General features: G+C 51.8%; 1 protein-coding gene across 1 annotated transcript; it reads right to left on the bottom strand.

Moving 5' to 3' along the window:
* Positions 1-1,615: 1,615 nt before the first annotated feature.
* LOC114604547 (uncharacterized) lies at positions 1,616-23,427 on the bottom strand. The gene is made up of 5 exons (XM_028744749.2): positions 22,976-23,427; positions 10,547-11,394; positions 9,302-9,467; positions 8,071-8,237; positions 1,616-3,978 (listed from the first exon to the last, which is right to left on the bottom strand). The coding sequence occupies exons 1-5, from the start codon at positions 23,229-23,231 to the stop codon at positions 3,817-3,819; spliced, it is 1,599 nt and encodes a 532-aa protein (XP_028600582.2). The 5' UTR covers positions 23,232-23,427; the 3' UTR covers positions 1,616-3,816.
* Positions 23,428-24,386: the final 959 nt, after the last annotated feature.

Genomic DNA, 24,386 nt, shown 5'->3' with positions numbered 1-24,386 from the left:
TGACATATCCAAATGGCCCAAAGGGGAAGCTCAGGATCCCTCCCACCTGCTGAAATCTTTCCAGTCACCACCATATAGAGAAGAACACACACACCTAGCTCAGCTGCAGCAGGGCAAAAGCTTGTCTCCTGGCAGGCAAAGGGCAAGAACTTTGTGGCCAAGCAGACTGAGCCAGTGAGCTGCAGGGGTTGAGCTGGAGTGGGGAACCTGTGGCCTTCGCAATGGCACTGTGCTCCAAATCTCATCAAGCCTCAGGGCCAATGGGAGCTGGAGCCCAGTGACCCCTGGGGGTCGAAGGTTGCCTTTCCTAAAAAGGATTGAATTAGGAAGGGAAAAGAGAGGAGGGCAACCAAGACGACCAAGGGCCCAGAAACCAAGCTTCATGAGGAATTCATAGAATCATAGAGTTGGAAGAGACCACAAGGGCCATCGAGTCCAACCCCCTCCCAAGCAGGAAACACCATCAGAGCACTCCTGACATATGGTTGTCAAGCCTCTGCTTAAAGACCTCCAAAGAAGGAGACTCCACCACACTCCTTGGCAGCAAATTCCACTGTCGAACAGCTCTTACTGTCAGGAAGTTCTTCCTAATGTTTAGGTGGAATCTTCTTTCTTGTAGTTTGGATCCATTGCTCCGTGTCCGCTTCTCTGGAGCAGCAGAAAACAACCTTTCTCCCTCCTCTATATGACATCCTTTTATATATTTGAATATGGCTATCATATCACCCCTTAACCTCCTCTTCTCCAGGCTAAACATGCCCAGCTCCCTTAGCCGTTCCTCATAAGGCATCGTTTCCAGGCCTTTGACCATTTTGGTTGCCCTCCTCTGGACACGTTCCAGTTTGTCAGTGTCCTTCTTGAACTGTGGTGCCCAGAACTGGACACAGTACTCCAGGTGAGGTCTGACCAGAGCAGAATACAGTGGCACTATTACTTCCCTTGATCTAGATGCTATACTCCTATTGATGCAGCCCAGAATTGCATTGGCTTTTTTAGCTGCCGCGTCACACTGTTGGCTCATGTCAAGTTTGTGGTCAACCAAGACTCCTAGAGGGTGTTAAGTCTCCTCTTCTCCAGGCTAAACATGAGGCGACATGAGAGCAACCTTCAAACACCTGAAGGGCTGTCACAAGAAGGTGGAGCAAGATTGTTTTCTGCTGTTCCAGAGGGTAGGACCCAAACCAACAGATTCAAATGACAAGAAGAACTTCTTGATGGTAACAGCTGTGCAGCTGCAGCAGACTCCCTTGGGAGGTTGTGGGCTCTTCTTCCTTGGAGGTTTTTAAGCAGAAGTTGGACAGCCATCCGTCAGGGATGCTTAGTTGCAATTCCTGCATTGCAGAGGGTTGGACTAGATGACCCTTGGGGTCCCTTCCGACTCTACAATTCTGTGATTCTCTAAGGACCATAACTCAGAGCCACCTGATTCAGAAGGTTCAGTCTGCAACAGCATCTCCAGGTGGGGCTGTGAGAGACCCCTGCATGGATCCCTGGAGAGCCATTGCTGCAGGTCGGTTTGGACAATATTGAGCTGGATGGACCAAAGGATCTGACTAAGTACAAGGCAGCTTCTTGCATCCCTCATAGTACAAGAAACTAGAGTTCAAATCCTTGCTCAGTCATAAAGTTTCTGAGGAGATTTTGAGCTGGTAGGTTGCCCTCAAGTCTAACCGACATCACTCAAAATAAGTTTATTGTACTAATTGAAGGCCATGACAATACCATACAATCATAATCAGTTTAAAATATGACTCAGACATCTGCAAATAAAAACAGCAAACATATAATGTGAGATATCTGATAACAGGGATGATCCTGTTTCAGTTTAGTGCTCCAAATTCCCCTCACTTTTTACAGCTATTTTACCCAGGTGCTTCTTCTCGATCTCGTTCCCAGTGCAGTGTGGTCCCTCAACAACCCCTGGACCCTCTCACTCAGAGACAGCCTGCTATCCTGCACAAACAGGGGTTTGCAAAAAGTGCCTCTTTGGATTTGCATGGAGGGGATGAGTTAACATATAGTGAGAAACATCTTCCACATGGCATTGCCCAATAATACAACCTCGCAGGGTTGTTGAGAAGATATGAAGGGGAGGTGGTGGGGAGATCCGTGTGTGCAGGCCCTGAACCCCCTGGAGGGAAGGGTGAGATAAGGGAATGAAAGAAGCATGTTCTGAGAAGGAATGCAATAAAGGCTGTTAATGGGCAATGCATGTGCTTTATACAGAGAGGCTCTCCTTGCAGAGCTCTGTCCATCGCAGCCTCCACCACAACAACCCTTCCAGGCTGCCTTGCAGCGATGCCACCAGCACCTTCTGTTCTGACATTTCTGTTTGCACCCAGCTGCCCCAGTTCAAGTACCTCCTCGTTGCAACAGCAGCACGGGAGCAGTCAGCACCTCACCTAGAGCAGCGCCATGCCTTTCAGCGCCATCCAAATCCAGCTTTGAAACATGCTTTTAAATATTTTCTGGATTATACTGCTGACTGTGGGGAGTGGGACTGTGGGGAATGGGCTGGTCTGATGAGGGGAGATGGAGATAATTTTGGGTTGGAATCTCCCCGAGACCTACTCCTCAATGAGAAAGGAAAGAAATTAAGAAAGAGATCAACAAAAGACAAGGAAAAGTGCAGGTATAAACAAGAAGAAGAAGATCTGCAGAAGGGACATAGGAAAGACTTAAGAGCCTCGGACATAAGATTACCTGGTTGATGGACTAGATGGAATGGACAGTAAGGACTGACATAACCCGAGACCAGGAAGAAGAGACGTTGGATGAAGATTGGAAGAAAGTTTATAAAGAAAAATTTTCATTTTGGGAATTAGTGTAAAATTAATGAATATTAGGGAAAATGTTGGAATGAAACTATCTGACTTTAGTAGAAATGATATAAGGAGTTATGTATAAATATTAAGTATTAAGCTTTAAGGTATTTTATGGTAAGATAAGGTTAAAATAAATTAAGGCAAATTGAATAACAGAATATAGTGAAAGATGGAAAGGATTTGCTGAGTTAATTAATAGGTTAGACTGTTAAGATAAATTACTCAATAAAAATTGAGAAAGATGGAAAGAATTTGCTGAAACAATTAATTAAACTAGAACACAAAAAGGGAGGTGTGAGGAGGTCAATGAAACAAGCAAATGAAAGATAAAGATATGGAATATTGGATGTGTGTTTTTTTGTTGTTGTATCGGTTTTTATGTACCTTTTTTCTTTTTTGTGTACTGTAGTGTGTGTTTTGTTGAATCTTTTTGTTGTTTTCTCTTTTTTCTGTAATCTTTAAACTTTTAATAAATATTATTTTAAAAAAACCAAAAAAACAAATCCAGCTTTGCTGATGCAGTTTCCAGTTCTCTTTTGTTATGGCCGGCAGCCAAAAGTTATGCAGATAATGCAATGCCCCAGAAGCTGCTGTTGCTGCAGTGGATCTTCGATCTGAGGTCAGCATGCCTGATGGACGTGGGGAGCCTTATGGAGGAAGAAAGCTTGATCCACCTGCTCTTTCTTGGCTGTCCTGGAGAGCTTGCAGTCGACTTTTCAACCCCAGGGTCGAAGGGCTCTGAGCAGCATCACCTCTCTTTGGGCAAAAAGTCCCTGCCTTGGGAGGACTTGGAACTGGCTGGGATTTCTCCAGCTGGACTTCCTGCAGTTCTGCGTACCTTACAGGTGTCGCAATGCCAAGTTCCCCTCAAACCTTCCCTGGCCTCCCATAACAGAGGAAGGCCATTTCTGGCAGGGTGCCATTGCTTTGGCTGCCATCCTTCGCCATGACAGGCAGACGACTCCCCAGCAGGAAGCTCTGGACGTGCATCTCAAGGGCAGAGCTGAAAGCCTTCTGACTGAATGGCATGCCAGCGAGCAGATTCCATGTTCCCCCGGCTGCACATCTCCTTCCAGTGGACCTGCCCCATCTCAGGGGCCACAGGACCGATCAGCACTCGGCCAACAGCGCAGCTGCGGGTGTAGAGGCGAGCCTGGGACAAGATGGAGGGGGAAACAAGAGTCAGGAATAGTTGTGGGGGACCTTAGAGCTGCCCTCTAGCAGGGCCAGCCCATCCTGAGACGGACTGAGGCAGCCATCGCGGGAGGTGGAATCCAAGCCCTGCCACACCACCCCCCCCCCCGATGCCGGACGAGTGAAGAGAACTGACTGTGGCTTCCAGCAGGGCTCTCTTGCTGGTGGCACCCCTCCCACTGCTGCCAGAGAAGCAAGGACAAAGCGGCAGCGACCTCCAGGTTCCTGCAAGATCCCCCAGACCCCATCAGATCCCACCAGAACCTGGAAGCCGCCACTGCCACCACAGGACCCTGGCAAGCAAAGTTGGGCAGGGGGCCATGGCAGCACTTTTCCATTTCACCTCAGGGTTTTTCCTGCCTATAGGAAATCTCAGTCCAAGTTTTCCCACCTACAAAATACTTCTTGAGGAAGTGCACCCTCTTGTGTAAGTTGGCACAACAACAAGCAGGAATCAGTGCGTTGTTTTGTTTCCTCCTTGGACAGAAAGGATTCACCAGGTTTTCCTCCTCTTCCTTCTCCTTTTATCCCTACAACAACCCTGTGAAGTAGGTTAGGCTGAGGGTAAGTGAGCTTCATGGCAGAGTAGAGATTTGAACCCGGGTCTCTCCTAGGTCCTACTCTAATACTCTAACCACTGAACCACAGTGTATTTCTAAAACCTCATTTCTCTTTGGCACAACTCAGTGGCTTAAGAAACACCTCTTGACCCCAGCTTTTGACACTCGAAGAGCATATTTTTAGGAAACCCCCCCCCCAATATTTTTGTGGCTGTAAATTGTTTGGAACTGTTTTTAACATTGTGTTTCGATGTTGTGACATCCCCATGGACCTAGCGTGAAGGAAGGATTTAAAAATCACAATAATAGATAAATAATAAATCTATACATTTGTACAACGGTTCAGCAAGTCCAGAAGTGTGGATCCAGAGTGGGCTGGGCTCAGCACTCAAGATCATTTGGGCCCAGGGAATTACCTGTGTGCCTGCACCTTTCAGGTCAACCCAGGCTGCAAGCTGTTCTACCCTTGCTTGCCTCCCCCTGCCCTGCCCTGCCCCGTCCCGCAATGGGCTAGGACAGGCTTCCTCAACCTTGGCCCTCCCAATGTTTTGAGACTACAGTTCCCATCATCCCTGACCACTGGTCCTGCTAGCTAGGGATCATGGGAGTTGTAGGCCAAAAAACATCTGGAGGGCCGAGGTTGAGGAAGCCTGGGCTAGGAGAAGCCCTGCTGCAGGCATGCACTGCAGACCTTTGCTAAGTAAAGGGACCCCTGACCATTAGGGCCAGTTGCGGACAACTCTGGGGTTGCGCCGCTCATCTCTGGGGTTGCGCTTTTCACCCATCCCCTGGAGGAGGAGACCGGAGAGGAAGAGTGCTAGTTGCACAGGATCTTCAATGTGCCCAAACCCAAGTACAGCTATTAAAGGGTAAAGGGACCCCTGGCCATTAGGTCCAGTTGTGGCCGACTCTGGGGTTGCGGCGCTCATCTTGATTTATTGGCCGAGGGAGCTGGCATACAGCTTCCGGGTCATTTGGCCACCATGACTAAGCCGCTTCTGGCGAACCAGAGCAGCGCACGGAAACGCTGTTTACATTCCCGCCAGAGTGGTACCTATTTATCTACCTGCACTTTAACGTGCTTTCGAACTGCTAGGTTGGCAGGAGCAGGGACCGAACAACAGGAGCTCACCCCGTCGCGGGGATTCGAACCGCTGACTTTCTGATCGGCAAGCCCTAGGCTCTGTGGTTTAACCCACAGCACCACCCGCATCCCTTTGCTAGGGAGCTGCATATAGAATCCTGGCCATAAAAATTGTTCAGAAGAGCCTGCTGGATCAGGCCCATGGCTCATCTAGTCCAGCACCCTGTTCTCACAGTGGCTGTGAGGAACCAGCAAGCAGGGTTCAAGAAAGGATTCCTTCCTGGCTAGGAGGCATCCTTGGCCCCCTCCTCTGTGAATGTGTCTAATCCTCTTTTAAAGCCACCCACGTTGGTGGCCAGTGGCCATCCCTGTCTCCTAGGGAAGTGAGTGCCATAGTTTAACTAGGCCAGTGTTTCCCAACCTTTTTTGGGCAAAGGCACACTTGTTTCATGAAAAAAATCTCGAGGCACACCACCATTACAGCCCCGTGACGTCAGCGCGCAGCGTCACGCCGGGAGGGACATGAATTGCTAGCAAATTACATAATCACCTCCTTGAGGGCTGGCTCATCTTCTCCGAAGGCAGAACCCCATTAATTAACAGCACAGACTCACACCATAGCCAAGACGAGGGGGGGAAACCTCAGTCATGCACAGTCATGCACATGTGGGGGCTAAATGAGGACGAAGACTGGGCAGAGAGCAGGGTTCAAATCACCCCACCTGGCCAGGACAATCCCTGGGTGCTCCCTTGGGCCACTCGCCTGACCCACCTCGCAGGGCTGTTCTTGCGAGGATAACATGGGGAGAACCACGCGCGCCCCCGGGAGCTCCTTGGAGGAGAAAGTGGGCGATGAATGCAATGCACGAAATATATGAGAGGCAACCAGGTTTTGCAGGTGAGGGGCCCCCGCCAGCCTCCGCTTCCAACACCCGGCGCAACGACGCCGAAGTTTCCCCCCGGGCTCGGCTCGGGGAGCAGCGCTGCTCCCCCCGGCTCCCCTTCGCCCTCCCGGCTCTCTCTGCCGCCCACTGGGGACCCCCCTCACCTGCCAAGTCCGGCGCCGGTGGAAGTTGCATGCATGCATGCAGGGCGCCGCGTTGCCATTGCATTGCACTGCACTCCATGCAACGCCTGCACGCATGCATTGCCTTGCACGCCCGCCAAGGGGTCTCCCCGCGGTCCGATGCGTCCCCTCCGGCGCGGATGCAGCATTGCAAAAATAAAAAAACCCCGACGCAGCCCTACCTGGGGGGCAGCCTCCGCCTCTGCCGCTCCGCCTCCGCGGGGATCCCCGGGCTCCATCCTGCCGCCCGATCTCTGGGGGGCGCAGGCAGGCTGCGCGGGGTCTGCGTGGAAGAGCCCCTGCCCGCCCGGCCGCCGCCGCTGCGCTCATTCCATGGCCGGGAGAAGAGCGCTTCAAACAAAACGCCCGGCCCGCCAGGCCACGCTGGGAAACGTAGTTCGCGCACCCCGTGCGGGCGCGGAGCCCAAGGGCGAGGGGACTACGGATCCCGGCAGCCCCCGCGCCGGGGACGGAGGGGGAGAGGCCGGGTGCAGGGATGGAGGGACGGGTGGGCGAGCGAGTGAGTGAGTGGCAGCCGCCAAGCCTTGGCCGAGAGCCAGGAAGGGCCTCCCCGGAGGAGGAGGAGGGAGGCACAGAGCGGGAGGGAGGGAGGGAACCCCAGGGGTCATCTAGTGACGGCGCCCCAATCGAAAATTTGACTTAAAAAAAAAAAAATCTTTCAATTTTTTAATTTTTCCCGCGGCACACCAGGCAACATCTCGCGGCACACTAGTGTGCCGCGGAACAGTGGTTGGGAAACACTGAACTAGGCATTGCATGATCAACAGCGATCAACGCCCCAAATCTTCCAGCACTCAGCTTAGTTACGGCCAGAGTGGAGTCAGAGGTTCAATGGAAACCACAGCTATTTGCATCTGTCTTCACCCTACTAACTAAATGTGGCAACCGTCACCATCTCTATCACTGGTCATAAGGTCAGAGATCAATCCCTTTCCCTAACATAAAGGTAAAGGGACCCCTGACCATTAGGTCCAGTCGTGGGCGACTCTGGGGTTGCGGCGCTCATCTCGCTTTACTGGCCGAGGGAACTGGCGTACAGCTTCCAGGTCATGTGGCCAGCATGACTAAGCTGCTTCTGGCGAACCAGAGCAGCGCACAGAAACGCCGTTTACCTTCCTGCCGGAGCGGTACCTATTTATCTACTTGCACTTTTGACGTGCTTTTGAACTGCTAGGTTGGCAGGAGCAGGGACTGAGCAACAGGAGCTCAATGGGATTCGAACCGCTGACCTTCTGATCGGCAAGTCCTAGGCTCTGTGGTTTAACCCACAGTGCCACCCGCGTCCCTAACATACTTTGGCTCAAATCTTCCATCCATTACCTGCATGACTGTGAACTCCAGGGACAACTGCTGTTCCTGGATGTCTCCGGCAGGTAAGCTGAAGAGAAACGGGGCATTCCACACGGGGTTGTAGCCCGCTATGGACTTGGTCTCCTTTGTGTCAATGACCTTTCCGTCGTGGCAGAGGTGGATCAGAACGTAGTGGTCTAGAAACAGGAAAAGCAGCGGATAAGGGATGGGAGATGCAGAAGTCCTCAAGATTGAAAGGTTTGTGCCTGACGGCTGGAAGAGGCACAGATGGTCAACCTTGGAGTCCCTTCCAATTCCACCATTCTATGAAAGAAGGGAAACGAGAGAGATTCCTCTCCCCCAACTTTGATAGGTGGACAGGACTGCCACCACCTTATATAACCTGTCAAAGTTCAAAGAAAATTGCTGATTGGCATTTACAGCCATCGTCTTTGGAGATGTGCTTTCAGTGCCCATCTGTTGATCAGGAGCAGGGCCTGCAAGAGGCTCCCTGTAATGGATCATCACCTGATCATCAGTCCCAGGGAGCCCCTTGGTAGTCTCTACGGAGGGAGAAAAACTCCCCTAAGCTAGCATTTCCCACTCTGCAAAGAAAGCAGTTTCAAGCTGCAATTTCCAGAGTTGTTTAACAGTCCTGCCCTTTTCCTGGAGAACTCTGGGAAATGTAGTACTGTAAGCAGAAGAGGAGTCTCCTAACAACTCTCAGCACCCTTAACAAACTACAGTTCCCAGGATTCTTTGGGAGAAGCCATGTGTGTTTAATGTGGTATCCTAATGCTTTCAATGCATAATGCAGACGGGGTCTGAGAGATCCCCATCTTAATTTGCTCACAGATTTTTTAAAAATGTGTGTGTATGCATATAGATTAAAATATGAAAATTTTATGAAAATTTGTGTCCCGAGTCCTGTACCTAAATCTGTGAAGGTACTGAGCAATAGCTGCACCAGATCCCAGTTTAAGCACAGAATTATTGCATGTGGAGATCACAGAGGAAGGCATATACAGGGAAGGGCCATAGCTCAGTGGCAGAACATCTGCTTTGTATGCAGAAGGTCCCAGGTTCAATCCCCGCTGGCACCTCCAGGTAGGTCTGGCAGGGACTCCCTGCCTGAACCCCGGAGAGCTGCTGTCAGTCAGAGTAGACAACACTGAACTATAGGGAGCAATGGTCTGGCTCAGCAGAAGGCAGCTCCCTATGTTTGTGTGTTCCTATACATGTGTTGGTACATGCATCCTACCTGGCGTTCCCAGCATCCGGCTGACGCGTCCCAGGTTCTCTGCTTTGCGAACCAGAACTTTGATGCGATTGGCCAGAGCCTGATACTGGAGCAGGAGGAAAAGCTGCCCCAGGGACTTGGGCTGGGAGAGCCAAGAGGCGGAGCTCACGTCCTGGGAACTGTGGCACTGAAGGAGGAGAGAATGAACACGTCATGACATAGATATACACACACACACATACAGGAGTTAGCCAGCTCCAGTTTTATATTTCACATGGATTTAAGAACCTAAGAAGAGCCTGCTGGATCAGGCCAGTGGATGCCCATCGAGTCCAGCATCCTCTTTGCACAGTGGCCAACCAGAAGCCTCAATGGGAAACCGGGAAGCAGGGTTCCAGCACAAGAGCAACTTTGCACATGTCACTTTGCGCTGCTTACGGCCTCTTTGTTGGGATGCCTGCGTGTCAAAGTCACTTGCCTAAGGCTTTAAAATGCTGTTTAGTTATTTCACTTATATAAAACTGCATGAGCCTGCCCTCCAGGGGCCTACATACCCCCAAGGGCAGCAGCCAATAGGAGTTGAAATCCAATAACATCTGGAGGGCCAGTTTCCTAAGCCTGCTCCAAAGGGAACACCCACCCACTATGGGCGTAGCCAGGGGGGGGCAGCTGCCCCTCCCTAAATCAAGTAAACCAGCCCTTGCCCTTCCAATGCAGGGTTTCTGCCTCGACACTGAGGTCCAGCACCGAGGGCCTTCTGGCGGTTCCCTCGTTGCAAGAAGCCAAGTTACAGGGAACCAGGCAGAGGGCCTTCTCGGTAGTGGCGCCCACCCTGTGGAACACCCTCTCACCAGATGTCAAAGAGAAAAACAACTACCAGACTTTTAGAAGACATCTGAAGGCAGCCCTGTTAAGGGAAGCTTTTAATGTTTAATAGGTTATTGTATTTTAGTGTTTTGTTGGAAGCCACCCAGAGTGGCTGGGGAGGCCCAGCCAGATGGGCGGGGTATAAATAAATAAATAATAATAATAATGTAATGTAAATTACATTATTTGTAATTTACTAATTTGCTCTGGTTGGTGTCTTTATTGGTTCTCAATTGCCTTTCTGTTGCTCCTTTTATTTCCTATATTACAATTTGAATTTTAGGGAACTACCATTGCTGCCCCAAGAACCTCCAGAGGTCCGCAGGAGGAGCGGGAATCGGGGGTCCCCGCCGGGCGGGAGGCAACGCCTCCCTGGCCTCCGGGCGACGCGAGCCTCACCTTCGTGAGCGACAGCTCCTGGGCGAGCGCCGAGGGCGAGGCGCCCTGCTCGCCGGCCACCTGGGCGCAGGGGAACAGCACCTCGCCCACGAAGGCGTCCTTCCGACGGGCGAAAGCCCTGGCGTACACAGCGAGGCGCAGCGTCAGGCCCGGCAGCTCTTGGCGGGCGCAGCCGGGGAAGCGGAGCTGCTGGTGGAACTCGGGGTGGAGGCTCCTCCGGCGCCGGGCGGTGCGCTGCGGCTCCGCGGAGCCCGGCAGCAGGCGCGCCTCGACGTAGCAGCTGCGGCTGGCGCCCAGGCCCCCGGGCAAGTGGGCGACGCCGACGACGTTCACGGTGAGCGTGGCCTCCGGAGGAGAGTAGCCGACGGCGAAGTGCAGGCGAGGTCGCGGCTTGGGCTGGGCGGCGGCGGGCAGGAGCCCCGCGACGGGGCGCACGGCGAGGGGGCTGCTGTCTCCCGCGGCAATGGTGCTCCGGCGCTGCGGGCCCCGAGGGCGCTGGGCGGGCGGCGCGCTCAGCCCTGGCGGGACGACGAGGCTGGGCAGGGAGGCGCGGCCGCGCAGGAGGGCCGTCGGGGGGCTGCCGTCGGGCGAGGCCGGCGCACGAGCAGCTGCAGCAGGCAGGCTCTCCAGAAGCTGCCCCGCCAGCTGGGCATACTGTTGCTGGATGGGCACCGCCGTCGTCGGAGAGGGCAGAGCGGGGCCCAGATCCACCAGGGGGCGGCCCGGCCCCTGCGCCTCGCCGCAATCCGGGCGCCGCGTCCTCCGCCGGTGCCAGCAAATCGCGCAGCCGAGGAGCAGGCAGAAGCAGAGCAGGCTCAGCCCCACGCCCAGGAATACCTGTAAGTGCACTGAGCAGAGGAGAGGAGGAGAATCATAGAATCATACAATCATAGAATCATAGAATCTAGAGTTGGAAGGGACCCCGAGGGTCATCTAGTCTAACCCCCAGCAATGCAAGAATCAGATCTAAACTGAAGCATCCCTGACAGATAGCCATCCAACCGCAGCTTAAAAACCTCCCAGGAATGAGTGTGCATTGTCTTACCACCTGAAAGTTACTCCGAATGTTAAGTCCAAATTTTCTTTCTGTTTGCAGAAGAGGGTAGTATTGTGGGGAAAGCAACTGCAGAGCCCCAAGGGGGCAGGTCCCAGTTTCAGCGGAGGGCTCATCATGGGCCATCCACCACTGGATCTCCATCTACGTACTCACTTCTCCACTCACAAGTAGGGATGGCCAAACATGTCCATTTGGGTTTTGCTCAGTTTTGCTTTTTTGTTTTCATTTCTAAGTTCTTTTCACATGTCCACATAAAGTTGCAGGTTTTTGAAGTATAACAAGTCACCTTGAAAATTATTATTTTATTTATTACAAATGCAGCCGCACCGTAAAGGTAAAGCTAAAGGGGCCCCTGACCGTTAAGTCAGTTGCGGACGACTCTGGGGTTGCGGCACTCATCTCGCTTTACTGGCCAAGGGAGCTGGCGTTTGTCCACAGACAGCTTCCGGGTCATGTGGCCAGCATGACTAAGCTGTTTCTGGCAAACCAGAGCAGCACACGGAAACGCCGTTTACCTTCCCGCCGGAGCGGTACCTATTTATCTACTTGCACTTTGACGTGCTTTTGAACTGCTAGGTTGGCAGGAGCAGGGACCGAGCAACGGGAGCTCACCCCATCGCGGGGATTTGAACCGCCAACCTTCCGATCGGCAAACCCTAGGCTCAGTGGTTTAGACCACAGCACCACCCACGTCCCATAGCCGCACCATAGATCTGTATAATGACATTGCACTATCACTATCGGCAGCTTTGGAATGTGTGGATTAGGTAGTACAGTATCTCCTTTAAGTGTGAACTAGATTCCTCCCCCATCTCTGCTCACAACAGCTGGAACAGATTGGCAACAACAACTACCGCTAAGGCTCAGAAGGGCAAGAGGGGCAGCTCAAAAGGAGAGTAGAGAAGGCAGGGAAGGGACCCCATCCCGACTCCCACTCTCTCCAAAAGACGCCTGCAGAGCAGCTCTGGCCTGATGACATCAGTTCGACATGTTTGCTCAGGAGCGAAAATAAAGCCAGACTCTCCTCAAACCAGATAAACCCCAGGGAAAGAAAAGCTCTGCTTATCAGGCCTGCAGTTTTGCTGACGCAGGGCTGTTGTGGAGCTAAGAGGCTCTTGCCTAGTCAAACAGCCCTTTGCAAAGCACTCAATCTGTGCTTGGCTTCCAGGTCAGTTGGCAGCTGACCCCAGAATGTGTGTGTGTGTGAGAGAGAATGTTGCATTGTCCCATGAGATGGGAGGAGGGAGGGCTGCAGCGCAAGGCTAGAGCGCATGCTTCGCATGTAGAAGGCCCTGGGCCAATCCCCTGCACCTCTAGATTCTAACAAAAATGGGGATCCCAAGGGTCATCTAGCTCAACCCCCGGCAGTGCAAGAACTTGCCAATGTTTCTTTCTTCGTCTCAACGTCCAGAACAGAAATCAATCCAGAGAACACCGATAAATACTGGCTGCTGCTGCTCCTGTTTGCAGACTGTGGCCCCCAGGATGTTGCTGGACTGTCTAGCTCTCCACCAACCCTGAGCACTGGGCACGCTGGTTGAGGTTAATGGCAGCTGGGAGCCTCACAACACCTGGAGATCTGTGTTAGAAGGCTGCCTTTGATTTTTAGAGCATATGACCCACAGCTGACTTTTTAATGCTTTCCCGCTCCCTGAAAAGGGATGGGAAATAGAACCAGATACTGTAGAATCATAGAATGGTAGGACAGGAAGGGAACCCAAGGATCATCTAGTCCAACGCCCTGCAATGCGGGAATCAAATATGCTAATGCCAGTGATGTGATGTAGTAGCAACAGGCCCCATCTGCACTATACTTCAAAAACAGTATGGTATATCACACCACTTAACAAAGCAAACAAACAGCTATGGCTTCCACCAAGGAATCTGGTAGTTTGTTAAGGGTGCTGAGAGTAGCGGGGAGGCCCCTCCCTCCGCCCCCCACACAGAGGTGCAAGTCCCAAAGTGGCCTTACAGTCCAGCCCTCTTCCTAGGGAACTCTGGGACAGACCCATCTGGGGCCTTATCTACCTTATACCCTTGGAGCAATATTTTTGAGGAGCCCCGGAAACCCAAAGAACCCTGAGGACAGTAGTTGGTACAGGGCGCTGGGGCTAAAGGTTAGACCATGTCCATTTTTTTACTGAGCATTGATTCTGCTTTGTTTACAGGGTGGTTATACGACAATGACTGCTCACCCTGATTTCCTTGCAGGGTTGTCTCCCCATTAGTCACTTCTTCGTCCCACACACTTTGCAATGCATCTTCCCATCACTTTCCAAACTGCCCATGGCCAGAGTGCTTTAGTCCCCTTCCAACGCACAAAGCTAAGACACAAATCCCTCCTCCTGCAAAATGCTATCGCTCCAGATTCACCCATACAAAGGATAATCATCCACAGAATGCCCACCCCACAGGCTTAGAAGGCACTTTTGTGCCACGTTAGCAGCCATGGCTTCTCCCAAAGAATCCTGGGAACCGTAGTTTGTTGAAGGTGCTGAGAGCTGTTAAAAGGTAAAGGGACCCCTGAACATTAGGCCCAGTCGTGGATGACTCTGGGGTTGCGGAGCTCATCTCGCTTTATTGGCTGAGGGAGCCGGCGAACAGCTTCCGAGTCATGTGGCCAGCATGACTAAGCCGCTTCTGGCGAACCAGAACAGCGCACGGAAACGCCGTTTACCTTCTCGCCGGAGTGGTACCTATTTATCTACTTGCACTTGACGTGTTTTCGAACTGCTAGGTTGGCAGGAGCAGGGACCGAGCAACAGGAGCTCACCCCGCCGTGGAGATTTGAACCGCCAACCTTCTGATTGGCAAGTCCTAGGTTCTGTGGTTTAACCCACAGGAGACCCCTATTCTCACAGTACTACAGTTTCCGTGCGCTGCTCTGGTTTCGCCAGAAGCGGCTTAGTGATGCTGGCCACCTGACCCAGAAGCTGTACGCCGGCTCCCTCGGCCAATAAAGCGAGATGAGCGCCGCAACCCCAGAGTCGGTCACGACTGGACCTAACGGTCAGGGGTCCCTTTACCTTTTTTTACAATCTCCTTAGGAAACTATAGTTCCCATGATACTTCGAGGAGGGGGTGAGGAGGAGGAGGGCATACTCACCGTGCTGATGTTTGTCTAATAGGACCTGGACCAGCAGCCACAGGAAGAGAAGGATCACCAACCCTTCAATCATCCCCTTGCAGAAGAAAAAGATGATCGACTGGCAGAGGGACAGAGCTGGGAAGATGTGGTCCTTGAAGAGCGCCATCCCCTGCCTTGCCCCAGATGGGAGCGAGAGCCCAAGCAGGGTCCTTGCTCACCTGAGCCGGGCACTTGGGGCTGACAGAGGAGGACAGTGAAGATCAGCCATGGAAGAAGAGCAAGGCAGCAGCAGCAGCCGGGGAGAGCTCTGCAGCAGGACCTGGCAGGCAGGAGTGGTACCCTAGGTGACCTCCCTGGAGCAAGGTCCCTGGGGGGACGGAGGAGAGGGGCTCGTAGGGCGCAAAGAATCTAGCATCCCCGGAGCCTGCCTGACAGTGTGCAAGTCAACGCGTCTCTCTTTAAATAATCCAGAGCTCTGCAGGCAGATCCTCCGGTTCACACCCCATCTATTCCGGTCCGCTTGAGGCAACCGGCAGTGACCCCCTTTCCTTCCTCCCCCCGCCCCCCATGGGTTGCCATTCCGCATCAGGAGCAACAAGACCAGCCACGCAGAATGTCATCTGCCTTGCAGGGCAGGCACATTATTGGAAGGCCCATGACCTCCCCAAAGGTGGGCTCCTTGCGGAACAGAGAAGGAGGTATAAATAGATCCAGGGCGAGAGATGCCGTCCGCTTCGTAGATCTTGCAGGCAAGAGATGGTGATGTGGTAAGACAGCTGTGAAGATCAACTGCGCCTTTGTGACAGGGAAAGCAGCTCTTTGATCTCTCACTTTTGTCTTTGGTGTTGAGAGAGCTGCCATGTAGATGACCATGCGCAGGGGGCGTTTTACTCCACAGAGATTACTCACCCGAGCAGAATTAGAATGGTAGTTGAACATGTAACTTCATGTAGGGATATCTTGTACTGTAATCCCTGTCCCTGCAGTGCTTCCTATAATGTTCATGCAAGACCCATGCCCATCCAGCGAAGGCCCCTTGCAATGTTCGTTAAAAGCTTCCCATTTGCAGCTTCTGCCCCTTTTGTTGGGTGGCAACAGCATGAAAGATGAATAGCTTATTGGTCCCTCGCATCACCCATTAGCTCCTGTTTCTGTAGCAGGGGTGAATTACTGCTTTCCACTATGTTTCGTTTTGTTTATAGTGAAACAGTGTTATTTCTCATCTAAGAATGAAAACCATTTTTCACTGCACCCAGGAGGAGGCATGGTAGCCCTGAAAGGGCCTCACTGCATGGCCCCAATCCACAATGAACAGGTGATGCCCGGGGGATGTTGCGCATCATCTATGTGTGACGCAAGTGTGTCACAACATCACACGTCTCCTGATACCACGCAGCCTGGTGCAGCCTTCTGCAATGTTCTGCCAGCCCCCCTCAATATTGAGGGGCTGGGCCCCCTTCAAACAAATATTAAGGGGGCAGGAGACACCTCCGCCCCCTAGAGCTGGCATACCTGACCTCCCGGCAAGCAGCAAAACGCCACCATACTGTCAGTCCTTTGCAGGAGGGACTCAAGTGCACAGTGGAACTTTAAGGTAAAGGTAAAGGTACCCCTGCCCGTACGGGCCAGTCTTGACAGACTCTGGGGTTGTGCGCCCATCTCACTTAAGAGGCCAGGGGCCAGCGCTGTCCGAAGACACTTGCGGGTCACGTGGCCAGCGTGACAAGCTGCATCTGGTGAGCCAGCGCAGCACACGGAAACGCCGTTTACCTTCCCGCCAGTAAGCGGTCCCTATTCATCTACTTGCACCCGGAGGTGCTTTCGAACTGCTAGGTGGGCAGGCGCTGGGACCGAGCAACGGGAGCGCACCCCGCCGCGGGGATTCGAACCGCCGACCTTTCAATCGGCAAGCCCTAGGCGCTGAGGCTTTTACCCACAGCGCCACCTGCGTCCCTCTAAAGCCCCTCAGCAGAACTTTAGGTTTGTGCATTTCAAGTGGATGCAAGCTTTCTATTGCCCAAGTGCAACAAATCCGCTTGGTAAAAAGAAGAGGGCATTTTGCGGAATAGAGAGTGGCAGGGAAATGCCCAAAAAGTGTGGAGTGAATGAATGACTAAGACACACTGCCTAAACACACTGTGAGCAAATCGGGATGAAGGCAGGACATATTCGCGTTGTGTGCCCTTTCCCCTCAAAATCATAAGGTAAGGCTTTTACCCACAGCGCCACCCGCGTCCCTTCTGAGGATACCAGTCCCCAAAGTGTCTGTATTAGCAGGCAGCCCCACCATGAGAGGTAATACGTTCCCTTAGTACCTGTTTCTTGAGCATCCACCCTGATTTGCTGGCCCAAAGCTTGCCCTGTCTTTTACTGAGCATTATGATTTTGGGGGGGGGGGGATGCAGGTGGCGCTGTGGGTAAAAGCCTCAGTGCCTAGGGCTTGCCGATCAAAAGGTCGGCGGTTCGAATCCCTGCGGCGGGGTGCGCTCCCGTCGTTCGGTCCCAGCGCCTGCCAACCTAGCAGTTCAAAAGCACCCCTGGGTGCAAGTAGATAAATAGGGACCGCTTTCTAGCGGGAAGGTAAACGGTGTTTCCGTGTGCTGTGCTGGCTCGCCAGAGCAGCGATGTCACACTGGCCACGTGACCCGGAAGTGTCTCCGGACAGCGCTGGCCCCCGGCCTCTTGAGTGAGATGGGCGCACAACCCTAGAGTCTGGCAAGACTGGCCCGTACGGGCAGGGGTACCTTTACCTTTTACCTATCCTCAGAAATATTCAAAATAATTTGGGAGCTCCTGCATTTCTCCCTCCAATCTTGTTTATTATACAGTGGTACCTTGGGTTACAGACGCTTCAGGTTACATACGCTTCAGGTTACAGACTCCACTAACCCAGAAATAGTACCTCGGGCTAATAACTTTGCTTTAGGATGAGAACAGAAATCGCACGGTGGCAGCGGGAGGCCCCATTAGCTAAAGTGATGCTTCAGGTTAAGAACAGTTTCAGGTTAAGAACAGACCTCCAGAACGAATTAAGTTCTTAACCTGAAGTACCACTGTACCTCTTCAAAGGCTCGTCTCTCTTTAGCTCAAACCTGGAAGGTCTTAAAGGAACGACCCCCAGATTTATGGCCCAACAACGTTTGGCGAATGGCCATCGCTGAGAAAATAACACTCGTTTTAAAGAGATAAACAGAAAAATGGATAAACCGTATGCAATATGATGGCCTTTTGTTCTCCTGGAGAAGAGAAGGCTGAGAGGTGATCTGAAAGTCACAGGGCAAGCTTGTTTTCTCCTGCTCTGGAGGGTAGGACCAGAACCAAGGAATTCAAATTGCAAGACAGGAGATTCCAGCTAAAGATTGGGAAGAAGGTTTGAAGGTAAGAGCTGTCAGACGTTGAAGTGGACTCTTTGTCATGGGTGGATGGCTGTCTGTCGGAGGTTCTTTTCCGACAATTCCTGCATTGCATGGGGTCAGGCTAGATGGCCCTTGGGTTCCCTTCCAGCTCTACAGTGCTCTGATTCTATTTGTTTATCATCCGCAGGGCAAAAGGCTCGCCGTCCTGGCCTACTGGATTGCAGCAGTGGGGGACACAGCCAAGGGCATGCCAGGAAGGGTGGCTCGGAGCCAAGAAGCCTGGCGCTGGCATGCTTCTGCCGCCTCGCCTTTTCCAAGGGCGTGTGCAGAGCAGCAGCAGATGTGCAGGTGGCCTTTTTTCAAATTTTAACTAGTAGTTTTGTTTTATTCCTATTTAATTTAAATCCTGCCACTTCCCCAAATTTCCGAATCTTTTCTATCACTTTAGGGAGTGAAGTTTTTTGATCTTCTACTGTTATCACTAAGCATATGCTTTTAGTTTAAACTCACTTTTTCCAGTTTTTACACCTGTGATCTCTTTATCTGCTCTTATGTTTCTGGCAAGTACTCCCAGTACCAGGATAAACAACTATGGTGATAGTGGGCATCCTTGTCTAGTTCCTTTTTGTATCTGACATTCGTCCGTTATCACCTGATTTATAATTAATTTTGCTTTTTGTTCCGAGTAAATTGCTGGTATTCCCTATAGAAATTCAGGGCCACATTTAATTTCTTCAAGCAGCTTTGTCATGGATTTCCAAAAGACGTTGTCAAAGGCTTTTTCAGCATCTATAAACATCATTGCTGCTTCCTTTTCATTTTTGACCTCCAGGTATTCTATTATATTCATAATATTCCTTATATTCTCCTTCATTTGTCTACCTGGAACAAACCCTGCCTGATCTTGATGTATATATTCATTTAATATTTTTTTCAACCTGTTAGCTAATATTTTTGCAAACAATTTGTAATCATTGTTCAACAGGGAAATAGGGAAATAATAGCGCCTGAGCAGTGAACAAGGGTCCGAAGCTGAGCCCATCTATTTTTAGCTTATCTGAAAATCTACAACCGTACGGATTAAGATTGTCAATGATTGTTCCCCTGTGTGCCCAGAGGCTAAGAAAAAATGTTCCGATAAAAAAGATATTTCACTTGAAGTTTCCAAGCTGCCGCGGTGGCAGCGTCCTTGGCTGGGTCTGGAGGACTGACCTGAGATAACCCTGGGCCAGCTTTCCCTCTACGTCCCGCCCCTCCCTTGGGTTGCTCTAGGGGAGCATGATGTGGGACATGTCCTGGTGACCCCAAGGACGCGGGTGGCGCTGTGGGTTAAACCGCAGAGCCTAGGACTTGCCGATCAGAAGGTTGGCGGTTCGAATCCCCGTGACGGGGTGAGCTCCCGTTGCTCGGTCCCTGCTCCTGCCAACCTAGCAGTTCGAAAGCACGTCAAAGTGCAAGTAGATAAATAGGTACCACTCCGGTGGGAAAGTAAACAGCCTCTCCATGCGCTGTTCTGGTTCGCCAGAAGCAGCTTAGTCATGCTGGCCCCATGACCCGGAAGCTGTACGCCGGCTCCCTCGGCCAATAAAGCGAGATGAGCGCTGAAACCCCAGAGTCGGCCATGACTGGATCTAATGGTCAGGGGTCCCTTTACCTTTACCTAATGGAGGTGGAGACCAGAGAGGAAGAGCCATAGTTCCACAGGATCTTCAGTGTGCCCAAACCCAAGTACAGCTATTAATCCCGTGAAATAAGCAGACAGGGCCAGCCCACCCGTGAGGCAAGGTGAGGTGACTGCCTCGGGCAACAGGGGTGGCAGATCCAGCCTCCGAGGTGTGCATCGCTCGCTGCCACTCCTTGCAGGCTGGAACTGACTCCTCAGCAGCCCCACCTGTGCTTCCTCTACAGCGGCCTCTTGGCAAATCGGAGACACTGCTGGTCTTGTCCCACTCCTAGGGAAGAAATGGCAGAGGCTGCTCTCTGGGGTTCCCTGGCCTCTGCACCCAGCCTGCATGATTCAGAGTGGGCCCCTTTCCTTTCCCACTAACAACGGCCTTTGATTTCCACTTCAGCTATCAGGTAAGGTTGATTTGACCTAGTGGTGCAGCAATAAAATTGCTAGCCCATTTTCTAAGCTAAGCAGGGTCTCTGGTATGTTTTAAAATTGGATGGGTGGCCGTGTTTTAATTCTATGGGGAAGAAGAGGAGAAAGGAGGTGGAGAGGAAATTTCCCCATGGTGGCCAGGAAGATCGTTTTGGGAGGCCCACATGCAGTCCAGGAAGCCAGCAAGCCTCTCCTGCCCTGGCCAAGGGTACCCTGCAGTAAATTGCCTCTGAACTTGGATGTGCTATTTAGCTCTCAAGGCTAGGAAGAACAGTGACTTTTTTATTCCTGCATTTATATGCAGCTGAATTCTAGATCAGTCCCTAAGCGTTTTACGAAAAAAGACAACAAAATCTGTCTCTTTCTGTCTGTGAATGATACACAATGGGGACCCCCAGACTACGTTTTGATTGTGCTTTTGTGATTGTGCTCAGGATTGTTTTGAGGCAGTTCTGCATGATCCCATTTTGAATAGTGGGCTCTTCTTCTTTGGAGGTTTTCAAGCAGAGTTTGGATGGCCATCTGTCAGGAATTTGTTAGCTGAAATTCCTGCATTGCAGGGGGTTAGACTAGATGACCCCTGGAGTCACTTCCAACTTTACAATTCCATGATTCCATCAGGATCACAAAACAACTGCTAAAGCGGAAATCATGTGTGGGTGGTCTGGAATAAATTCACCAGCCCCAGAGGTCCCCTAAAGGTAAAGGGACCCCTGACCATTAGGTCCAGTCGCGGACGACTCTGGGGTTGTGGTGCTCATCTTGCTTTACTGGCCGAGGGAGCCAGCATACAGCTTCCTGGTCATGTGGCCAGCATGACTAAGCCGCGTCTGGCAAACCAGAACAGCGCACGGAAACGCCGTTTACCTTCCTGCCAGAGTGGTACCTATTTATCTACTTGCACTTTGAGGTGCTTTCGAACTGCTAGGTTGGCAGGAGCAGGGACCGAGCAAGGGGAGCTCACCCTGTTGCAGGGATTTGAACCACTGACCTTCTGATCGGCAAGTCCTAGGCTCTGTGGTTTAACCCACAGCGCCACCCACGTCCACCCCTGCTCTAATGTTGGGCCCTTGTGACCTCTATATGCTCTAACCCCCTACAGCCCACACAACTGAAACACTTCCTACCTCCACTGATAATTCTGAAAACTATAGTTTTCTGAAAACTATGGAACACAGGTGGCGCTGTGGGTTAAACCGCAGAGCCTAGGACTTGCTGATCAGAAGGTCGGTGGTTTGAATCCCTGCGACAGGGTGAGCTCCCGTTGCTCTGTCCCTGCTCCTGCCAACCTAGCAGTTCAAAAGCACGTCAAAGTGCAAGTAGATAAATAGGTACCACTCTGGCAGGAAGGTAAACGGTGTTTCTGTGTGCTGCTCTGGTTCGCCAGAAGCGGCTTAGTCATGCTGGCCACATGACCCGGAAGCTGTACACCGGCTCCCTCGGCCAGTAAAACGAGATGAGTGCCGCAACCCCAGAGTTGGTCATGACTGGACCTAATGGTCAGGGGTCCCTTTACCTTTACCTTTATAGTTTGTTAAGGATGTTGGGAATTATAGTTCTCTGTGTGAGTGAACTACAGTTCCCTTTTTTGTAGAGGAGGAAATGTGCTTTAAATGTATGGTGAGCGTACTGGAGTTAAGACGGTATGGGAGAACGGAAACAAATTTGTGTCACTTGTAAGTTTGTGATATTGATTTATTACGTTTGGTTTGGGTTTGGAATTCTGCTCCTATATGTTTGGCTGCAGCTATGCCTCTGTTTTTGTTTTAGTTAGTATCTGGTATTATATTTTGTTGTGTTTTCTCATAAGTAAATGTATCATAAGTAAATAATAAACAAAAACCTGGGGACCCCCCCTCAAATTAATAAATAACTGTAGGGTGCTCCCGCTGCCTGCCAACATGCCTGGGATCCCGCAGCCAGCAGCAATCTCTTAGCTGCAACCCCTCTGCGGCCCCCTCCTTCCCATCCCTCTGAACAAAGCTCCTTGCTGTTCTGCTGGGAGAAGGGCCCTCCTCTCCCCACAAGCAAACAAAAGAGGCTCAGAGAGGAAATGGACTGGCCTCCTGCAGCCGCTCCTCAGCATCCCTCCTCCGCTGCCCACCTTTGCTGCCAGGGGAGGGCTAGAGCTCAGCGCTGGATCACCAGGTCTGCATGCAGGAGGCTCAGTCCCCAGGAGCAGAATCTCCAGGTGGGGCTGGGAAGTCAGTCCCCTGCCTCAAACCCTGGAGAGTCGTTGCTGCCAGTAGAGTAGACAGCACTGGTCTGAGTCCGTATCAGGGGCCTTTCAGTGAGCTACAAGCAGGCTGGTGCCACTGTTTCAGGGTCTCTGAATTTTTGCTTCCTTGGTTGCAAGGCAGTTCTCCAACCAAGTACAGTGGTACCTCGGGTTACATACACTTCAGGTTACATATGCTTCAGGTTACAGACTCCGCAAACCCAGAAATAGTACCTCGGGTTAAGAACTTTGCTTCAGGATGAGAACAGAAATCATGCTCTGGCAGCACTGCGGCAGCAGGAGGCCCCACTAGTTAAAGTGGTGCTTCAGGTTAAGAACAGTTTCAGGTTAAGAACGGACCTCAGTAACAAAATAAGTTCGTAACCCGAGGTACCACTGTAAAATCCTGGTGCCCTTTTCACGTAACTCAAATTCTTCTTTCTTGCAAAGTGATGTGGAAAACAGCACCCGAGAGTGGAAAATGGCCCGAGGCCTTTGCACTTCATTTGAAAAGAACCTTGTGCCCCAATAAGGGTTGCTGGCCTTGCTCTCCCCCATCCGCCCCCCAAGATGCCCCCCAAACCAGGCCCGTTAGTTCCCACTTACCTGCCTGCACAGCCTTGCTCCCAAAGTGAGCTGGGAGGGTGGAGGAGTCCTGGAGCGGCCCTGGAAGTCCTGGCATGGAGGCGCCTGGCAGGAACCAAGGGAAGGTGCCCAAAGCGTCACTGTGGAGAGGCTGAGGAGGAGGAGGAGGAAAAAGAAAGAAGTGCCAGGTCCCCAGCTGGGGGCTGCTTAGAACTGGCAGTAAGGTTTGCAGGTGGCAGGTGCCTGTCGCTTGCAGCGCTGGAGAGCGGGGTGGCATTGGCAGGGTTGATAAACAGAAGCCAATAAAGCTCTCTTAAGCCCACAGAGCTGAGCAAACAGGTGGGAAAAAAAATATTCTGGAGTGTTTGCTCCCCTTCCAATCCAGGGAAAGGGCGGGCTCCCAAAGGAGAGGGTGGGAGGGAGGATGCCAGAACAGCGGTGGAGTCAAAGCCATTCTTAAGTGTTTGCTGCCAGGGAATGTGGTGCTTGAGAGGCAGGAGGGGCTGCCAAGCACAGGGTGGAGGGGCAGGCCCAGCGCAAGAGGAATGCAGGAGTGCGGTGGCCAGGGACAGACAGGCCTGTCCACTTGGGTTCTCAGTTTCCCAATCTTCAATTCAGTTTCTCCACATTTTTGCAACTACTTGGTTAGATCAGCTCTGCTCTGCCTCTGCAGTTGGAGGTTGCAATGCTTCTAAACACAGTGGTACCTCGGGTTAAGAACTTAATTTGTTCCAGAGGTCCGTTCTTAACCTGAAACGGTTCTTAACCTAAAGCACCACTTTAGCTAATGGGGCCTCCCGCTGCTGCCGTGCCACCGGAACACAATTTCTGTTCTCATCCTGGAGCAAAGTTCTTAACCCGAGGTACTATTTCTGGTTTAGCGGAGTCTGTAACCTGAAGCGTCTGTAACCCGAGGTACCACTGTACTCCCGGGCTTGCCGCATGTGTATCCCGAAGGATACGTAACGAGAGGGGCACGTAAGTAGAGGTTCCACTGTACTTGAGCTCCTTGGAGGGAAAAAGGTGGGTTAGAAATGCAACCGATCAATTCATAGAATCATAGAATTGGGACCCCGCGGGTCATCTAGTCCAACCCCCCTGCAATGCAGGAATCTCAACCAAAGTGTCCATGATAGATGGCCATCCAACCTCTGCTTAAAAACCTCCAATTCAATCAGTCAAGGGAAGAAACATGGGTGCAAAAAGGAGCAACGCTCCTTGCGGGAGTTCCTTCAAGTTCCTCGCCAGTACTGCCATCTAGTGATAAGCATAGAGAACTGCAAGCCAAGAGGGCTTCTAACATGCTCTGAAATTGATCAGGGAAGGAGGCCTGCAAAGTAGGTCAGGCCCAAAGAGCCCTGGGTCACTGGTTCAAGGTCACTCATCAAGAGCTGTGCAGCCATGTGGGGTTTCTGAATCAAGCCTTCCACAT

The sequence above is a fragment of the Podarcis muralis genome, chromosome 9 (genome assembly GCF_964188315.1).
Source record: "Podarcis muralis chromosome 9, rPodMur119.hap1.1, whole genome shotgun sequence".
Classification (NCBI taxonomy): Eukaryota; Metazoa; Chordata; class Lepidosauria; order Squamata; family Lacertidae; genus Podarcis; species Podarcis muralis.
The sequence above is the reverse complement of the archived record's forward strand: the minus strand, read 5'-3'. Positions and strand labels throughout refer to the sequence as shown.